This window comes from Cyrtonyx montezumae, unplaced genomic scaffold (assembly GCF_038088225.1).
Source record: "Cyrtonyx montezumae isolate F1298 unplaced genomic scaffold, pur_monq_1.0 scaffold_3, whole genome shotgun sequence".
Classification (NCBI taxonomy): domain Eukaryota; kingdom Metazoa; phylum Chordata; class Aves; order Galliformes; family Odontophoridae; genus Cyrtonyx; species Cyrtonyx montezumae.
Window position 1 is genome coordinate 130763161 of NW_027072034.1, and position 19503 is coordinate 130782663.

The 19503-nt window shown below is 40.5% G+C and overlaps 1 protein-coding gene across 4 annotated transcripts in view; it reads left to right on the forward strand.

Moving 5' to 3' along the window:
* Positions 1 to 19183, forward strand: part of SLC38A4 (solute carrier family 38 member 4) — a 31475-nt gene extending 12292 nt beyond the window's left edge. For 2 of the 4 annotated variants that reach the window (XM_065743393.1, XM_065743391.1), the window contains exons 2-16: positions 2933 to 3159; positions 3781 to 3871; positions 4993 to 5108; positions 9004 to 9077; positions 9214 to 9306; positions 10344 to 10425; positions 10519 to 10601; positions 10729 to 10787; positions 11177 to 11455; positions 11576 to 11655; positions 12754 to 12854; positions 13765 to 13889; positions 16150 to 16294; positions 17218 to 17315; positions 18805 to 19183. In XM_065743393.1, the coding sequence (XP_065599465.1) occupies positions 3017 to 3159; positions 3781 to 3871; positions 4993 to 5108; positions 9004 to 9077; positions 9214 to 9306; positions 10344 to 10425; positions 10519 to 10601; positions 10729 to 10787; positions 11177 to 11455; positions 11576 to 11655; positions 12754 to 12854; positions 13765 to 13889; positions 16150 to 16294; positions 17218 to 17315; positions 18805 to 18906 (1671 nt within the window). In that variant the 5' untranslated portion in view covers positions 2933 to 3016 and the 3' untranslated portion in view covers positions 18907 to 19183. Of the gene's footprint in view, positions 1 to 1439; positions 1486 to 2932; positions 3160 to 3780; positions 3872 to 4992; positions 5109 to 9003; positions 9078 to 9213; positions 9307 to 10343; positions 10426 to 10518; positions 10602 to 10728; positions 10788 to 11176; positions 11456 to 11575; positions 11656 to 12753; positions 12855 to 13764; positions 13890 to 15107; positions 15252 to 16149; positions 16295 to 17217; positions 17316 to 18804 lie in introns of those variants that run through there. The other 2 variants (XM_065743392.1, XM_065743394.1) reach the window with 2 other exon arrangements.
* Positions 19184 to 19503: the final 320 nt, after the last annotated feature.

The window sequence follows — 19503 nt, forward strand, 5'->3', positions numbered from 1 at the left end:
CAGTTATTGTGAACTGATGGAATTCCTCTGTAGGAGGAATAATCTGGGTATATTATGATGGATTTAGGTTCTTCCAATGCATTTTGGGTGCCAAATCCAGAATTCTGAAGCAGAAAACATTCAATCCCAGGGGAGCTGAAGCAGATGACCTTTGATTTGTGTCACCTCATGTGATAAGTTATATTCTGGCAGGACAGAAGCCCAATTGGCCTTGGTGGCCATGCCCTGATGTGTGGCCCTGCTCCTGGCCCTGACCATCACCCAGGGGCAGCAGTCACCTGTCTACCAGTCTACAGGGGTTCAGATGCAGCCACTGTTATTCAGCCACTATTTTCTTCTCAGTGTAGCAAACTAGTATGTACCCCTGTTCCTAGATAATGTCTCACAGTTACTGAAGCAACCCAGGAGCAGTGTGGTCATGCAGAGGGATGGCAGTGGTCCTTCTTTGCTTAGCTTACTCCTTCTGAGTACATGCTGAGAACTTGCTTGTGGTAGATTAGACCTCAGCATCCTCCCAAACCTTTCAGTTTTGTGATTTTTTTTGAATACTGGTTACATCATAAGATGGTTTTCCAACCGGTAAGGCCAGCTCTGAAAAATTCTGCTGAAGATCAAAGGCACTCCTGGTCGCTATTGCAGCAGGATTCAAATCTAACAGTAAGTGTGCTCTGTGGGTCTCATCCTGCCCATGTTTATGTTAATGACTTTCAGCTCATTGTCAAAAAGACCCCTGGACCTCTACCAATTGCTCCCTAACAAGTGACAACTGCAAGCCACTGTGCTCTCAACAGATCTAATATTGCCATCTGAGCTTTTGTGACTCCGCTGGAAAATTCCTGCTTTATGCAGTAATTTCACAGCCTCTTGTGATGACGCCCATAAGTAAGATTATTCACTTGTGTAAATGTTTGACAGGACAATGTCCAAACGATTCTTATGCTGTAATGTGTATTTCTAGTCAATTTTTTTCCCCTTCCAAACTGCACAGAATTTCCTCCTCAATCTAACCTCTGTGTAACTCAACTCTTTGCAACTTTTTGCTTACTTCTCCCATGTCCAACTCTTTGAAGATGAGTGTATGCTTTGGACTGCCGCATCTGAAAAAAAAAAAACATTTCTCCAACGAGCAGCAGGCAGTGCACACAGTATAGATTTGGCCCTTTATCAGAACAGGACTAAGTGCAAACAGACATGACTGTTTGGTTTTTAGACACCAAACTCAAAATAAGCATCGGGCAGTGGAACCACTCTCTTCCCTGGACAGGACAGCATATCTATTTGAAGGTTCTGTGAATGAAGCTGCAGTTGGGAGGGCTCTGGGCTTTTAAATTTTTCTTTATTCTCCTGGTGTTACTCATACCCCGACTGGGCAGAATCCCCACGTTGCAGGAATGTGAGTCTGCCAGCTGCACTGCCTGCTGCTCGCACCCACGCTCACACTCCCCGAGCGGCAGCAGAAAGGAATAAACAGAGCTGCGATCTCTGGTAGGAAACCTCCTAATGCACTCTGATAATGCTTTTCCTTTTCAGTTGTCTGGTCTGGGTGGATGGTTTTAGTAAGAAGTAAGGAAGCTGACTTTATTTACTGGCCCAGGGTCAGTTTTAGCCTCCAGGACTGTTATTTAAAGTTTACATTTGCATTTTAAGCCTAAGCACTCTAATATTTTGCCACTACAGATACATTTGCAGATGCTCTTAAGGACAGCATGTGATAGTGAAGGTCTGGTCATTAAGAGAGAGTGTACATCCACAAATGCAAAACTGAGAGAAATTGCAGGTTTAGTGCAACAAAGGGCCAGACATGGAAATAATTAGTAGCATTGTTTTCTGATACTGTCGTTGGTTTGTACTTAGCATGTGGTACTTATAAAAGGCTCCAGCCAGCGTGGTCACCTGCCATGCAGAAGGTGAAAGGCCAGGAGGCTGTGGGGCTGGCACAGGTAGTACAGTGTCTGCAACGCTACCCAATTTGTGCTCACTCCCCTCATTTTCCTGCTCTGTTGTCTCCCAGACTGAGAAATGGAGATGGGACCTGCCTTGAGGAGTGTCTTTGGGAAGGGAAAATTGTTGTAAAACTGAAAGGTTTCTTGCAAAATAGTTTCCTCCCGAACGTGGGAATAAGCAGATGAATGCAAATGTATGTTTGCAGACTGTAGCAAGAGACTGCTGAAATCCTCTAGTCCTCTTTGTTACTTCGGTTTGCACAGCTTCCCTTGACCAATTTAGAAATTGGCATATAGAATATATAGAAATCCACTTAAAGAGCTGACCATTTATTAATATCATTCTTTAAAAACAGGATTTTTTCTAGTAAGAGTAAAGATCCTAAGTCTTTCATCTGCATAACAACCCTGCGTGCACCAGAGTTTGCAGCTGTGGGGTAGGTGAGGCTTGGACACAGAAGAGCAGAAACTGCTGTATGAGAACTGCACCTCCTAATTAACAAAATAGTGATAATGCAGAGATGCCTACATTTATAGGTGGAACTCAGGGAATGGGACAAATCAAGGCATTTAAATCTGTGAGAATATTCCTCTTACAACAAATGATTGAAAACACTGAGAATTTCCCTGTACACTTGGAAGCAGTGTTAGCAAAACCCTGATGTACTCCTCACTTCTAACAGTGAACTCTTCTGCACCACCACCCTCTGGCAATGCAAAATCAGACAATTCCAGTAACTACTTTCACCTGGTTTTGTAGTTTTGCCAGATGCATCTATTGGCCACTACACTCTCCACCGTTTCAAGGGAGGCAGAAAGGCCAAGTGCCAGCGTATAAAGGAACATTATGCTTGCCCAGAATTTTCCCAGTCTGCAACAGTCTCCTTTCCTAATGCTATTTACAGAGAACAAACACAAGCCCAACGATTCACAGTCGTTTATCTAATTTGAGGAAAACTCTAATGAGTCCTGTTGTGCACTGTTTGCAGAACAGAGTGTTCTGGCAGCTCCCCATGGTAGGGAGAACCTGTGGGCAGGCGCTGCAGTCCTGTTTACCCTGAAGAAGTGACCGTATGTTGGAAAGCGCTGACCACTCCATGGATCGCATGGAGCTGCAAAAAGTCAACATTGAACTCGAAGAGCAGAGCAACAGCGGGGAAAGCCTCGAAGACAACTACACAGAGCTGATTGATTCCGAAAAGGCTGCAATTAGAAGGTAAGCATTTAAGCGGGAAGACTCATCTGTTCTGGCTAAATGGCAGTAATCAATAAGCAAGCTTCACTAATGGCATCTGGAACTTAAAACATTTCCTAGGTAATATGCTTAAATTAGTGTGATTGCTTAGCTAGCGTCTCCCCCAAGTCCCAGCCTCCTCTTTCTGCTCTACAGATGGGGTGCCCAGCACAGCAGGGGCAGCCTATGTCACCACCACCACCTGGAGTGACCTTTGCAGGCTCCCCACCTCAATCTTGGCAGCTCCCACCCTCACAAATCAATGTGAAAATTGATACTCACGCAGAGCAGTGCAAGCCAAGCATGCTCCCTGCCTGCTGCAGCCATCTGAGAGAGGGGCAGCTCTGTCCAGGGCAGGGGATAGAGGGCAGCAGTTCCCACCAGGAGATGCTCAGGCACCTACAGTGGGGCCCATCATGCTACCAGCCCCTTTGCAGCCTCAGGATGTTTCAAAACCAGCTATCAGCCTCCAGCTCCCCACCTGATGAAGCCATTTCCAGCGAGGCAACCACAGGGCACTTTCCTCCACTAAAGACAAAAGGCATATTTATAGCACGTGTCATAGGCCTTATCTGCTGTTTTTTGGGTTTTTTTTATGTTTAGTCCATTTGCTAGTGATGATGCAGAAAGTCAGAAGTTCCTTACAAATGGATATCTGGACAAAAAGAAACTGGAAGACTATAATGAAGAATATGTAAGTTGTATTCATTTTTAAGTGTAATTGCAACTAAATCCTGTTAACCTGAATCATTTTCCAAAAGTTTCAGTAAACAAAGTTATTCTGGAGTTTGATCTGCATAATGTTGGCTGTAGAACAGTAAGCAAACATTTTCTAAGTTAGTGCAGCTAACTCCTGTTGCCTTGCAAGTAAAACTAGGTCTTCCCAAACAATCAGAAAAATTTCTTCAGATCACACTGAGTACAGCATTCTTGGCATCCCACCCAAGATATCCAGCCCAGGGTAGATCTACACACCTATTTCCAACAGTAGTTTTGGTTCACAGAAGCTTTGTTACTCCCAATTAAGGTAGATCTGGGCCCTGGTATTTTTAATGCTTGTTTCCAACTTACATGTAAACAAATCTACACCCAGTTACATTGTGTTAAAGAAGAGACACTCCTCATCAGTTCTGTAGACCTGAATGACACAAAGAGTGCTCTCCCAGCTCTTCAGGCAACTCCATGTGCAAGTGCGGTGGGCATGTGGGTACCTGAGCTCAGCATTTATCTTTATTCAAAGTTATCTTGAATTTGAGGACTAAGAAAGGGATTATGTTAAGAGTTCATGTTACATGTTTTATTAGGATTGTTCAAATAAATGCATCTGATCAAAGAAAAAAAAATAATCTTTTTGATTGCAAGCTAGAATTGAAAATCATATCCCCCCATCTCTTCCCACTCAGTTGCAGATGTGACTCCCTCACACTCCATCCCTCTCCCTCATGTTTTTCATTCTCTCAGTAGCTACTTTCTTTCCCCAGCCTGATCCACACAGATCTCCTTCCCTCTCAACCTCTGCTGCCCCCTGGCACATTTATAGTTCCACAGAGAAAGCAGTACTTCCTACTTGGAGAAAAATAATCCATTTGTTAAGCCAGTAATTGGGAAAACTACCAGATAGCAATATGTGTTTCTGTTGAGGTTGGTCAACACATGGCCAGCTGAGGCTCCGTTGCCACAGCAATCTGCTGTCTCCAAAAGGCTCCACCTCTAAAGATCAAGCGCAATAAAGACAAAACAAGCAGTGAGAACAGTTAACCTATTGCACCCAGCAAAATACAAACAAGTAGTCATCTCTGCTTTTGCTCCCTACAGCACCGGGGGAGAGCCTCCTTTGGCATGTCCTCATTCAACCTCAGCAACGCCATTATGGGCAGCGGTATCCTAGGGCTGTCCTATGCCATGGCCAACACAGGAATCATCCTTTTCGTGTAAGTACGTAGAAATAAAATGAATAGAATATAAGCAGTAATCTAGGGGCTTGCTTTTTTGTTTGTTTTTCTTTTTGTTGTTGTTTGTTTGTTTGTTTTTGCTTTGTTTTGTTTTTGTTTGAAAGGTAAGTTAAGCTTAAGAATCATGTTTTCAGAGTGGAAATGTTTTGTAAGAATCACAGAATTGTAGGGGTTGGAAGGGACCTCTAAGATATCATCTAGTCCAACCACTCCGCCAAAGCAGCTCCCTAGACCAGGTTGCACAGATAAAAGTCCAGATGGTTCTTGAACATCTCCAAAGAAGAAGACTCCACCACCTCTCTGTGCAGCCTGTGCCAGTGCTTTGTCACTGCACTGTGAAGAAGTTTCCACACACATTTGTGCAGAACTTCCTGTGCATCAGTTTGTGGCCATTTCCCCTTGTACTATCACCACACACTACTGAGAAGAGTCCAGCCTCATCCCTTTGCCTTCTGCTCCTTAGACATTTATAGATGTGGATCAGATCTCCATTGAGTCGTCATTAAGGCTGAACAGACCCAGGTGTCTCAGCCTTTCTTCATAAGGGAGGTGTTCCGTGCCCTTTATCATCTTTGTGGCCATCCACTGGACTCTTTCAAGGAGATCCCTGTCTTTTTTGTACCAGGGAGCCCAGAACTGGACACAGTACTTCAGGTGAGGACTCACCAGGGCAGAGTAAAGGGGGAAGTTCACTTCCCTTGACGTGCTGGCCACGCTCTTTTTAATGCACCCCAGGGCACCATTGGCCCTCTTGGCCACCAGGGCACACTGCTGGCTCATGGCCAACCTGTCATCCACCAGGACACACAGGTCCCTTTCCTCAGAGCTCCTCTCCAGCAGATCATCCCCCAACCTGTACTGCTGCATGCGGTTATTCCTCCCTAGGTGCAAGACTCTACACTTACTCTTTTTCATCTGTGATGAAAATTTAGCTTCACCAAAAGGAACATCCACAGCTGACAAACCTTTCTTTTTTTTCCTTGTTTTAGCTCTGTTTTATGTCAGGAATGTAACTGACAATGGATGCTGTGTAGTCAGAAAAAAAAAGAAAAGGAGGGGTTGAAGGGAGGAAGTAGAAGGGAGCATACTTGTCCTAAAATAACAACACTAATCTTACCGGTTCATTATGGGAAGTCCACAAGGGCAATAAATTACTCACGAAGCATGCATTTACACTATCCTAACTATCTAATCACTATGCAGAAATGGGAGAATAGTATTTGAATAGGTCTAAAAAGGCAATAGGCTTTAATTGCAAAGGCATGAACGATTCATTCAGATCTGTTGTTGCTCCTCCAGTCTATTTGTACTCAGTGTGCGCAGATGACAGCAGAAGAATGTGGCTGAGATATTGTATCTATACAAGATGAGTTGTGATAGACAGTAACAGGTAGTCACATGAAGTTTTTAATTTATGGGTAATCCTGTCAAATGAGAGAGACTGTACAAAAAATTAGTGGGGTTTGTTTTGTTTATTAATAATTGTTTCTAATCTTAAATCTGGCCTTCATTTTAATCTTCCTTTAGGCTGGAACACAGTATGATGGTACCATATGACAATAGGTCATTGTTCTATATTATTGAACTCTAGGAAACCTTTAAATCAGGCTTCATGGCTGTCTCTGTGTGGCTCTTTTTTCTGAATGTTTTTTAACTAGAACTGCAACAGCATTTGAAATGCTACACATAGATTCCAGTTGCTAAGAAACATCTCCTGTTTTGCCAGCAGAATCTGTAACTGAACATTAATTGTAGATGCAAATGCTGCCACACTCCTGGATAAGTGTTTCCCAGCACCTGTATTCAAATGGTTAAATACAGTTTTTCCAGATACAAAAACAGAACTCAGTTCTATAACTGAGCGAATTAGAGTCTGGAAAATGTAGGATTCTTTTTCCCCAGCTTTCTCTGAGCACTTGTGCTATCCAGTAATGCCATAAATTGTCACTGGAAAGAAAATTTTGATATATCAAGACTTTAGGGGAGGAAATTACCCTTACAATATTTTTGTTCAGGATCTGTTCACTCACAGGAGTGGCTGAAAAAAAGTCTGAAGTGAGCCTAATGGCATTAGTTCTGCTGTCAGTACTAAAGCAGAATGCAAACCTGCAGTTATGGTACAGCAATCCTATGGAGTCCTATAACAAAAACAAAGGATGTCTCCACCCTGCAGTTCATTTTCTTTTCTGTCCTACTTCCATACTTTGTGCATGAGAACATTTTTCCTTCTGGCAGAGGAAGAGTTTTATTTAAAACTGAAGAACTGTGTGAGGATATAGTAACCCCTGTGGCATGCATACACTTGCTGGAAGTTCCTCTGTTTTCACAGATTGTGACGTTAGTAGGACAGAAAAATTCCACCTACTAAACGGAAGCTGTTGTACATTAATTCTAATTTAGACTATGCTGGCAGCAGTTAATTTACAGTTCTCACATTGCCCAACTACACTTGTTCTGAAAAATTTCTATAGAGTGAAGTTGAGAGAAGGGCTTCTAAAACTCAGAATCTCTCCAGAAGCTCCCATTGCCCCTTCCTCTCCCACAGAGGTTTGCACTGGCATGGAGCACATACCAAAGTGTCTCCCCTGCTGCCTGGCTGGGTTTAGACAGGGTGGCCAGGATGGCTTTAACTTACTGTAGCTCCACCCCACATGCCAGGACTTAGAGGCCATGTCTTTGTACAGAAGCTGGATGGTGTCATCAAGAAAGATGCCATTTTGGAAGGATACACTTCAAACTTAGACATGAGCTCCCCTTACTGTATAGTACGAGCTCACAGCATGAGAGACAAATCTTCTCACTCAAAGTCTGTAGTACTGTCCATCTCTCTTGGAGAAAGAAACTTGGTCAGGTGACTATCACCTGATCCTTATACCTATATCTCCTCTTTGGGTATAATTCGTTTGCAAACCTGGCTGTCAGTGTCTCCCATTTTTATACAAAGCTTTGTGTTCAGTGGAATGGAACTCCATTCAGCCATAGAATAAGGCACATTGATAAAGTTGGTATTTCCTAATTCTGTCATATTATCATCACATATCCTTCCAACACTTGTTTCAGGATGCCAGCAAGATGGTTGTGGTAGTGGGATATGCTGCCTGCAATATTATGCTCTGAAAATGTCATGCAAAATATTTTTCACCAGCATTTTGCAAGAAGATGATTTCTGAAATCACAAAAGATTCAAATGTGTGGAAGGAACAAGGCAGTAATTAGAATTGATGAAGGTAGTCACTAGTACCTTTAAGCAGACTAATTTAGAAGAGAATGTTGCAAATTTTGCAAAAGCTTATCTTCCACTGTCATACCACACTTTAGTATTATTTAAGATTTCTTATATACTTCATCCTTTGCAAAGTGTGCATCTGAAGCTAAGATCTACAGTCTCAGATCTACAGCTAAGATCTCTATCTCTCTTGGTAAAATAGCAGAATTCTAGGCAGAAGTTGGCAGTGAATTTGTCACAGTCACAGTTTAGGTTTCGTGGACTTATGTTTTTTTTTTTTATAGATCTGTATAAGGAGAGATTAAAAGAAGAGATCACGGAACAGATGTGTCCAAAGACCTGAGATCTGTTTATATCTTAGTTGAGTCTTACTAAGACATAACATTCTGCTTCTGTGGAATAAATTGGAACCTATCTGAACTTAAGCAAATATTGAGAGGCTTTTGAAGTGTCTAAGGTGCCACTTCAGCCACAAGTAGCCTACAGCTAATCCATATCTATGCATTTTGTACCAGGAGTCCTGGTACTGAGCACACGCTTGCCAGAAGTCTTTACACACTGAACTTCAGAACAAGCAAGCATCCATTCAAATTAACTGAGTATCTCTGATGTCCTGCATGAGATTCTGTTTCTTGTTTCACCTCACAGGGTACTGCTGCTCAGTGTAGCAATGCTGTCACTCTACTCGGTCCACCTCTTACTGAAGACATCAAAAGAAGGAGGTACGAAGATCAGGTTGTGACTCACTAAAAATCCCTATTGCATGCACGTTTTATATCTTGAAATGCAATTTGTCACGTGCATTCACTTTAGTGACCCATGGCTCATTTATTTTGGTGTTTTTTGGGTTTTTTTTAGGTTCATTAATATACGAAAAGCTGGGCGAAAAGGCATTTGGATGGCCTGGGAAGTGTAGTGTTTTCGTTTCAGTTACAATGCAGAATATTGGAGGTAAGGGTAAAAGATTTTGGACAAAAGTTCTCTAACTTTTGTCTGACTAAATGTTATCAGAGATGAGCAGGATACAACACACATTAATTAATGAAGGCAAGAGGAGATCTTCTTGCCTTGTTTCAGGTGATAAAGTGGTGTCTGCTAAATTCTTGTTGCCTGAGATATCTGCATGAGGAATGCAGGCACTTCAGTGATGGCCAGAAGAGCTTGGCCAGTTCACTTCAGTGACTATGGTACAGGCTATGCATCTGCCTTGGGTTAGAAAAGATGTATCTCACCTAAATAGAGAAGCACATGGTTCTTCTACTTTTCTACCTAGACAGAGCTGGTTCATATCTGTCTACTACAGTAGCCTTCTTGATTGTGATCATAAAATATCCTATTCCATGGTCCTCGTTCCATTCTTCAAACATGTATGTTTCCCTGATAGGGAGGAAAACCTCTTTTCTGTAGTCCAGTGGTTTTCAACTTGTTCAGATTGATTCTTAGAGCACCAAAGAACTCTTTGTGGCTAATAAAATGTATGTCTTCTGCCAATATATTTAAATGAGATATATGGAAGTCTATCCTGCCAAGAATCTTGAAAACTAATTTTTTAGATATGTGTAGTAGAGTATTTGGAGAAAGAAATTAGAAGAGACAAGATAGACAAGGAGATAGGGCGAAAGAGACAGTCAAATTTTCTACAAAAAATTAGGTGGACAGTGTTCACTGGAAAAAAGAACATTTAGAGAAGAAAAGCAAAAGGAAAATTTACATGGGTAAATTTCATAGCAGTGATTTGAGTATATTATTAAATCAGTAGTAACTGCTGTAATCTAAGAACAAATGCTAGATGTCATTCAGGACATATTCATAACAGAAAAATATAATCTCTTTAAATAACGTCTATTTACATTGTGATTTGAATAAAATTCTCTATTTTAGCAAGATCTGCTTTACTGTATGTTTTTCATGTAGCATCAATTTTTTTTAAACAAATTATTTTTGTTGGAGCTATTATGTTTTGTCTAAAAGTGTTTGCTTGATTTCAGCAATGTCAAGCTACCTCTTTATCATTAAATATGAACTTCCTGAAGTGATCAGAGCATTTATGAAGCTGGAAGAGAATTCTGGGTAGGTACTTCAGGCCTAACCTGAACCTGAGGCAAAAAAAAATTCACTATGATGTCAATGGTAATGATTGTTATTTTTATTCCCCCTCTCCAGAGAATGGTACCTTAATGGGAACTACCTCGTCATACTTGTAACAGTTGTGATTATTCTTCCCCTTTCCCTTCTAAAAACATTAGGTAAGTTTAATACCCCACTTAACCTCTTTTCTTACTTCTATTAGGATTGTGAATTTATATGTAGCTGAATTATATATATATACATATATATATGTTGTTCTTTTTTTTTTTTTTTTTTGCTTCATAGGTTATCTTGGTTATACGAGCGGTTTTTCGCTGACGTGTATGGTTTTCTTTGTCAGTGTGGTAGGTGATTGTTCAGGACTTGCCTCTAAACAAATAGTAAAACTGCACAACACTAATAAATCCCTTACCATCACATTCTAATGCAGATATTAGAATAGTACCTGCAACTGAATCAAATCAACAAACAGAGTGCTGAATAAAACCAGAATTAAAAAGATCAGACTAAAAAGCAGAATTTGAGAGGATAAAATATAAAACAGAGCAATAGCAGAAACAGAGTAACAGCAGTTATTTGCTGGTGAAGCAGAAGTAATAGCATTTGGTTTCATGCTCCCTCTTTTTCCTTTCTCCTTTCTCTGTGTGCTTTTGTTCCTGTTAGCTTATCATGGCTGTAAATTTAGTCTCATATAGAAGTACCCTACTGATGACATTGTCTACTCCTTTTATAGGTAATCTTTAAGAAATTTCAAATACCCTGTCCTCTACCTGTCATGGAGCATGGGGTTGGAAACTGGACAGCCACCAATATCACACTGCCAATGCATCTGGTCATGTTACCAAATGAGTCTCTCAGTTCTGGTGTGAATTTCATGATGGACAACACAGTTGGGCATATGCCAGACATTGAGGAGCCAAGAAACACCTTCCTCAAAAGTGGTGTAGAATATGAAGCACACAGCGATAGTAGTGACACGTGTCAGCCCAAATATTTTGTGTTCAACTCACGGGTAAGTGAGATTTTGTAGAATTTGTCTTTTGTCATTTGTACCACAGCTAAACTGCTGCCTGCCAAAAGTCCGAGACTTATAGCAGTGACCACTCTTACTAATGGGAGCTTTATTTTACAGACTGCCTATGCAATACCCATCCTGGCATTTGCATTCGTATGCCACCCTGAGGTGCTACCAATATACAGTGAACTGAAAGAGTAAGGTTCTTAAATTTTGTCCCATACTTTCAGTTAACCATAGAAGAGATCACTTTCTTCCTATTCTGCCTTGATTGCTCATGTATAGACACCTACCCAATAATTATTTATTTTGCACCATAATAAACAGATATCAGATTAGCTTTTACTTAATAGTCAAAGAACTGACAAAGAACTGCTATTCATAGAACTGCATTAATATTTACTAAGGAAAAGATGACTCTGGACAGTCCTTTGAATGACATGAAATATGATGGGGAATTTGGCTGTACAACAGACAGCACTGAAACAGAGAATTCTGGTTTCTAAAGATATCTTAATGAGTTCTTCATCAGAGTCAGCTGTTGCTTACTCTTAAAGTTCCCTGGGATGCCATTGGTTTGAATGTCTTAACCTACCCCATTCTGATTATCAAATATCAAAATCAAATGCATTTGCTTAAACTAGCACAGTGCCGGTAGTTGGGAAAGGCTAAGAAAATGCATTTGTTCAGCATCAAGAACTGTATTGCAGGAGTTTGTGTTGCAAAACTAACGGAGGCCAAGCACCGTTGCCTCCTATTTTAACATGTTTAACCTCAGAATTAAAAATTATCACGAGTTGCAATTTTTTTCCAGGTTCCATAAGCTGAAGATTTCATTATAAAAAATCTTCAACCAAGGGTTTTATAAAGAGAGGAGTTGACTTACAGGAGATCCTTGAACCTGCAGAACAGCACTATGTAGATAAAAAGGAATATTCGTACAGAACTGCCTGAAAACTTGTCTCATTATTGCTACCAGTCATATCGTTTTAGCTACTCAATTTTTTGTTTAAAATGCGTCATTTGAGATTGGTAGTTTAGAAATGATATACAAAAAAAAGTGTTTACATGTTGGCACTAAGTAAACAGAAATGAAGTTTCAATCCATTTTTTTTTTTGTGCTGTTCTGCACAGAGCTGTTGTCACAAAACTTCAGGAGCTTTGTATGATGCACATAGCTGCTATGAACTTACTAGTCAACAAGGAAATGTCAGTAGAAGTTCCTCAGAATACTTCTTGTGCAAATAGAGGCTTTATAAGCATAGCACTGTTACTTTCCTTCTCTCCTACTACAGCCGCTCCCGAAAGCGGATGCAGAATGTCTCAAACATCTCTATCACTGGCATGCTCATCATGTATCTTCTGGCTGGTCTCTTTGGATATCTTACCTTTTATGGTAGGTTGAAGGCCTATTCTCTGCAGAAATTTCCCTCTCATTTCAAAACAGACAAGGTGGTCCAATCACATGGAGGCACAAGTCTTCATGTGTCTTCTGTGGGCCTTAATCCGAGCTCTAGCATTAGTCAAAAGTAATATACTGTATGTAACCTCCTGTTTAAACAGTGAGACTCACCCATCTGGATCTTAAGGGTACCCACTAGTGGGTCCAGTTTTGCATCTCTTGGTTTTGTGAGGTCAGACAGCAAGCTGCTGTAAACTTGGCTCTTGGAAAAAGCAAGAGTGAAACTGTAAAAATACTCTGATGTTCAGTAGTTTTACGTGACACTGTTAGGTGCCACCCACCCTGACTCTGATGACATTAATTCAGCTGAAAAACAGGAGCAGACCATTCTAGCGCAAAGAATATACAGATGAACTGGACTAATCAGTAGATAAACAGAGTAGCTCCTATATTAGCACCATGGTTCATGCAAACGCCATGTCTTTTTACCTCATTAGTTCCTCTGTTGTGGCAAAGAAGTAAATGACACAGCACAGTGTGCACTATATTGCTGAGGGAAGATGGCTGCAAGATTTGGGTGGAGGTCCAGGGATCTTTCCAGTTCAGTCACTTGTTTTTTGTCTTGTATCAGAGAAATTTTTTTGCCTCAGGTTACACCCACTGACTTTGAGAAAGTCATTTGAGAAGCTGGAGTAGAAAGCACCACCTCATAGATGTGCTATACTCATCAAATGAGTATCAGTCATGCTGGGAAAATTCTTCTTTCATGCCCAGCCCATAACGTGGATCTGATGGCAGCAGCTGGGCCAAAGCTAATCTTGTCTGGTTGCAGAATAAAGACTTCTCTTTTGCGTGTGCAGATATCATATGAGGAACTTAGCTCCCTTCTGTTTCCTTTTCACAGGAGAAGTTGAAGATGAGCTCCTTCACACATACACCAGGGTGTACACTTTTGATGCGCTCCTTCTGTCTGTGCGCCTCGCAGTGCTCGTGGCTGTCACCCTGACTGTGCCCCTTGTCCTTTTCCCTGTAAGTAAGCTCTGTAGCTACTGGTGATGAAACTGGGGCTGGCTTGTAGACACTAGCTTTATCTGCTTAGAATAAGCAGGCTTTAACACTAAAAAAAAGCAAGTCTGGGTTTTGTTTCAGGGGCGGCAAGTTGTCTCATATGCAATTTGCCCACAACAGCCACATTAGGCAGCTAGGGTTGCAAACTTTGAAAGACTGAAATAAATCAGTCTATATAAATAAATCAGAAATAAATCAGGAACAACTGCCCTGGCGCTCTCCGGCTCTTTCTGCGCTATATTTAACAGCGCAAGCGCTGAAGACTGGGGATGTACTCAAACTGCCTACAAGATTTCCTAATACAGACATACATACCTAGTACAGCACCCAAACTAAACAGAATGCATGCAGTTTACACCATGACTGTCTTTCAGGCCTTTGCTATGTAGCCAGACAGAAAACATTGCTGGCCAGGAAGTTTTTAGCTCTCGTGTGCTATTTGGTGGAGCAGGGCTAGGTCCAGCACCATGTGCAGGTGGGCTCCCATTGGTCTGCATCACAGCTGCTGCTGTCTGACAAGAGCAGCAGCTGTGGAGTTTTTCTGTTCTGCTGTCCTGGATGCAAACACCAGTTCTGCATAGGTATTGTTTCCAGGCTCACTGACAAATGTTTCAGAGCAGCGATCATCATTCATGGTTGCCTGCCAAAAAATATGTCTTGAGAAAAAATGATCAGTTCACCCAGCTCAGAGTGCTCTGATGGTCTGCCCTAAATGTTATGTTTTAACCAATGATTCAGTGCTTGATTTTTACTTAACCAGCTGAGCACTCTTCGTGGGAAAACAAAGAGCACTACAAAAGCCTCTATCTGTCAGAAACATTTTTAGCTTTCTGCATAATTATTTTTATGTTTGAATAGTGTACAAAGGCTTAGCAGTTACATACCACAGAGTTAACTGGACTAAAAAAATATCTGGAGGAAATATAATTTTCTTTCAAACCCGCATGTCAAACAACTCTATGTGGCCCATCAGGTCAGCCTGTCCATCATCAATCACTCCAATCAAGCAGCATAGTTATACCAACAATTTTTCTATGAACCACTACATTTTCTACGAACTACTACATTTTCATAAAGTAGGCAGAGTTTATTCTTTCAAAAGAAATAATAAAAAGAAAGAAATCATTGCACTGCTATTAAAAAAAACTGTAAGTCTATTTACCATTATTCACTGTGAAGTTTCAGTCTGGTAACTTCACTTCAGCAGCAGCATCACAGCAGAAATAATGGTCAGGATGCTGACAAGTGACCAGGAATGCAGGCAGTGGTTCTTCCGTGGGATAAAGATGTTCTACACCAATTCAGAGACCAGATAAGAGTTATACTATCACATCAGCATGAAAAATACCGCATGCAAAATTAATAATGTGTTTTCATACAATGGTCTTCAAGTCTGACAGAACTCCGTGATGTTACTGAATAGCCAAACTCATCCAGAAACAGAAGTGAGCCTTGAGCTTTTCCCAGTTTCAACTTCTACCTTTCAAATCTTCTAAGCTTATCACAGAACTTCACAGTAACACTATCTCCTGTCACCAGAGGGATTTGCAGCTGACCTTTCTCCTACTTTCCCTTTTCACTGATGAAAAGGATAAAAAAAAAATCTCCATTGTGTGAGAAAGTGAAGCAAAAAAGGATCTTTTGCAACAGCTTTTTTATCTATAGTTTGATATGTATTTTTTCTATGTGGCAAGAGATGCTTTTATTTTGATACTATATGTGTATATTTAATGAAAGTAGAACAAAAGTTTTCTGTCTTTCACAAAAATGAATTGCAAAACTCCTGTGAGATTTTCAAGGGGATCAGGTTCAGGAGTACAGCAATTCAACTCATATTTCACCTATGCATCTTTTGTCTGCTGATTAGTATTCACAGTAGGGGGACCTTTGGGCTGGATTGGTTGTGGTTGCTGTTGTTCTGGGTTTTTTTTGCTGATACCACATCTTTCCATTGAACAGATTTAATCTCCCTGATTTTACACCCTATTTACTCATCTTTCTCCTACACAGCAAATATTTGAGTTTCTGCATGAAACTGTGAAGCCAGTTCTCAAAAACCGACACCAGACTGGTATTACATTAAGGGAGCCAAAGACTGAGAACACGTTTCTTTGGTCAGAATTTCTCACAGCAAAAGTAATCAGTGTAGGTCATTAAAAAAGTGAGAAGCAAAGATAAAATAATTCCTGTTCTACTTTCCTGGATTATTTTTGTCTTCCAGATTCGTTCATCTATCAGTGCATTACTGTTCCCCAAAAGGCCATTCAGCTGGATACGACACCTTCTGATTGCAGCAGTAATTCTTGCTTTTAATAACATGCTTGTGATTTTTGTCCCAACTATTAAAGACATATTTGGATTTATCGGTAGGTTTCACAAATACGTTTTGTTTACTGTGTTCATACTTTCTACAACATATTTACATTTGTGGACTGAGTGACAGTCTCCACATGGATCTTACAGTGGAACGACATAAACATTGATTTGATTTTATATAGGAGAAGATAAAAGGGTAATGTTAAGTCCCAAATAGCTGATAGGTAAAGCTGAAAGCTTTTCACTTTTCAAAGAATCATAGAATCATTAAGGTCAAAAAAGTCCAACCATCAACCTATCACCACCATGCCCACTAGCCCATGCTTCTCAGTGCAACATATACCCTTTTCTTGGATCAGACAATGAACAAGAACTTTGATATAAATTCAGTATAAAAACTGATATCCATTTTGATACAATTTTGAAATCACCTGTGATTCTCAAGTATTTATAACCTGGATAAAAGGTATTGATCAGGCCTGTGCAGCACGGTCTATTGGCTGGCAACTCTGCCCATGGCAGAGGGGTTGGAACTGGATGACCTTTAAGTCATTCTATGATTCAGTGCCAGATTGTCCCAAGCCATTCTATGATTCAGTTCCAGATTGTCCCCATTTGAACAGCTCACATGCAGACGTGTGCTTGCAGACAGACAGCAAATGTTTCTTCACCTCTGAGCACTCAACTGCTTGGATTTCTCTGTGCCACACTTAAGGACAGGTCTCAGCAGAAAGGGATAACTGTACTCCAAAGGACATAGCTCAAATCAATCCCCGTAAAACCCACAGAAATTATTCCTTCAGTAGAAACCCAACCCTTCTACAGGGGGCTATCAAGCCCCCTGAAGTTAAAGCAGTGCAGGTCATGCATGACCACAGGGTAGTTCTGCACAAATATTCCCCACCTCTTTCTGCCTTGTGGGTGCACCATGTGTGTCACACAACATGTTTCTCAGCTTTGGTCTCTCTTGTAGGTGCCTCTTCTGCCACCATGCTGATCTTCATCCTCCCCTCTGCTTTCTACCTGAGGCTCGTTAAGAAGGAGCCCATGAGGTCCCCCCAGAAGATCGGGGTAAGGATGCTGGCAGCAGTTTCTAAGGAAGGATGATGGGGGTTGTGTGTGTGTGGGGGGGGGGGGGGGGCTGGGGAGGGTGGGGAGAGGGGTTGTGCTTTCCACTGGCCACAAATACAAGGGCTTTCACTTGAAATGTCTAAAAGTTGACCACAAATAGTAGGGGTTCACCAAAACACAGATTGGAAAATGTGATTCACCATAGAATGGAGAGCCAGGCTTTGCAAGTCAAACTGTTTAAAGCTCTACTGCTACTGCTAAATTAACAATAGTAAGTGTCTCTTATAACACTAGAAAAAAGAATGTATTTAATTGGATCTAAGCTGTAGTTAGCATCTTCACCCTTATAAATAATACCTAAACTGTGCATAAGAAGATGTTGGTCTGTGCTAGAAGACTATCTATGGATTAACAGGAAGATGTAAGGTCAAGGTTAAGAAGGAAGTTGTACTGCAGAGATAATGAAGCAATGCAAAGATGAGAGTTCTCCACTGGGATAGACTCATGCACTGACAGGAAACGCACATGAAGGTCTATCATTTGTGTGCAGCATGTGTTTATACATCATGCTGGACTGCTGCAGCACCATCTTGTATCCTTGTATTAATGCTCACATTAATAGTCACCTGCAATTTAATATCACTGAGGATATGTCCCTTGAAAAATCTATCAAAATATTTGATGAAATATATATTCACGTACAAACAGACATACATACATATGTACAGATTTATATACATTTAAAATAAATAAATTAATAACTGGAAATGGACGAAGTTTAATTCGTATATGACACAAGTAGGAAAGAAAAAGATTGTTACCATAAAATGATTTCTAAAGATAATTTTTGGAATAGTTATTAGAGAGATAGACTATGCATATTTGCCCATGTCCATTTGTTCATTCTTCATGATTCTATGCTAGCCATGTCTAGAATTTCAGTCTGCACAAAGATCACATACAGTATTTGTCTTCGTATTACGAGGTAGATTATTGTTAAGTGTGGACAGATTTTGAAAGCTAAAGCTCCACTGAAGCAAATGGGGAATGTAAGCATCTAGATCACTTGACTATATAGAGAAATGCTTTCAGAGAAGAAAGATGGGCTTATCTTTTTTCTAATAACAATGTAAGGATTAACTCTGAAGCTGTTCTTGATATTAGAAACAATGAACATTCACTGAAAATTGGTCCATTTTTAAAGAAAAATAAACTGTTTTTCAGTTATATTTTGTATTATTTATATAAGAAAAGTTGTTGTGTTTTTTTATATTTAGTCTTGTAAAGCTTGGCTCTTTTGGACTGAAATTTTATATAAAACTAACTTTGATTCACATAGCCCTTTAATGGTTTTACTTAGATTCAGCCACAGAGAATGGCACAAATTCAGGAACTGAGTACTATAGAAATGTGGTTCCCATGGAAAAGTCTGAACCACAGTCTACTTGGTCATTTTCTTCATTAACACAATTTTATTTTCCAATTACAGGCTCTAGTTTTTCTTATAGTTGGCATAATCTTCATGATTGTGAGTATGACGCTCATTGTAATGGACTGGATTTACAACCCCCCAAGTTCCCGACATCACTAACCTGTGAAGAAAACCAAATGCTTTTCATGCCATAATGTTTGTATTCTGTGCACCAAAGGACACCAAAATGGCACAGATATTCCTAGCTAGTAACTGCAATTCTTTGAAGACGGTTTCTGGGTAGGACAGTAGAGCCCAATGGAGTCTATGTCATCCTTGTCACTAAGGACAGCTATTTATGCATTAGGAACCCGAGCTTAGCATTTCTAGCCAGTTTGACTAAAATGTGTGATGTGGATGCTTTCTCTTTTCAAAACAAAATAAGAGTAACTGTGTACGTAGTTTGGTCCCAACCTTTTGTCCTCTCCCATTATATTAATAACAAAGTTCCTAGAGCACTGGAAAGGTAAAGGCCAGAATACCAATTAGTGCCTTGTTTTGTATGGGAAGCACATAGGAGCAGCTGCCCAGCTCCTAGAGAAAATATATGATTTCTGTAGGGGATCAAAAAAGTGACTTATCCCCATGGATTGGTCTATTGGGAAGGCGACAGCTTTGGCAAGCCAGAGGACAAAGCCAAGCATCAGATATGTTGCCCATATTTGTCACCTTCAGCATGTGATGGCTGTTGTATGGAATAAAACTCTCTTGCACAGG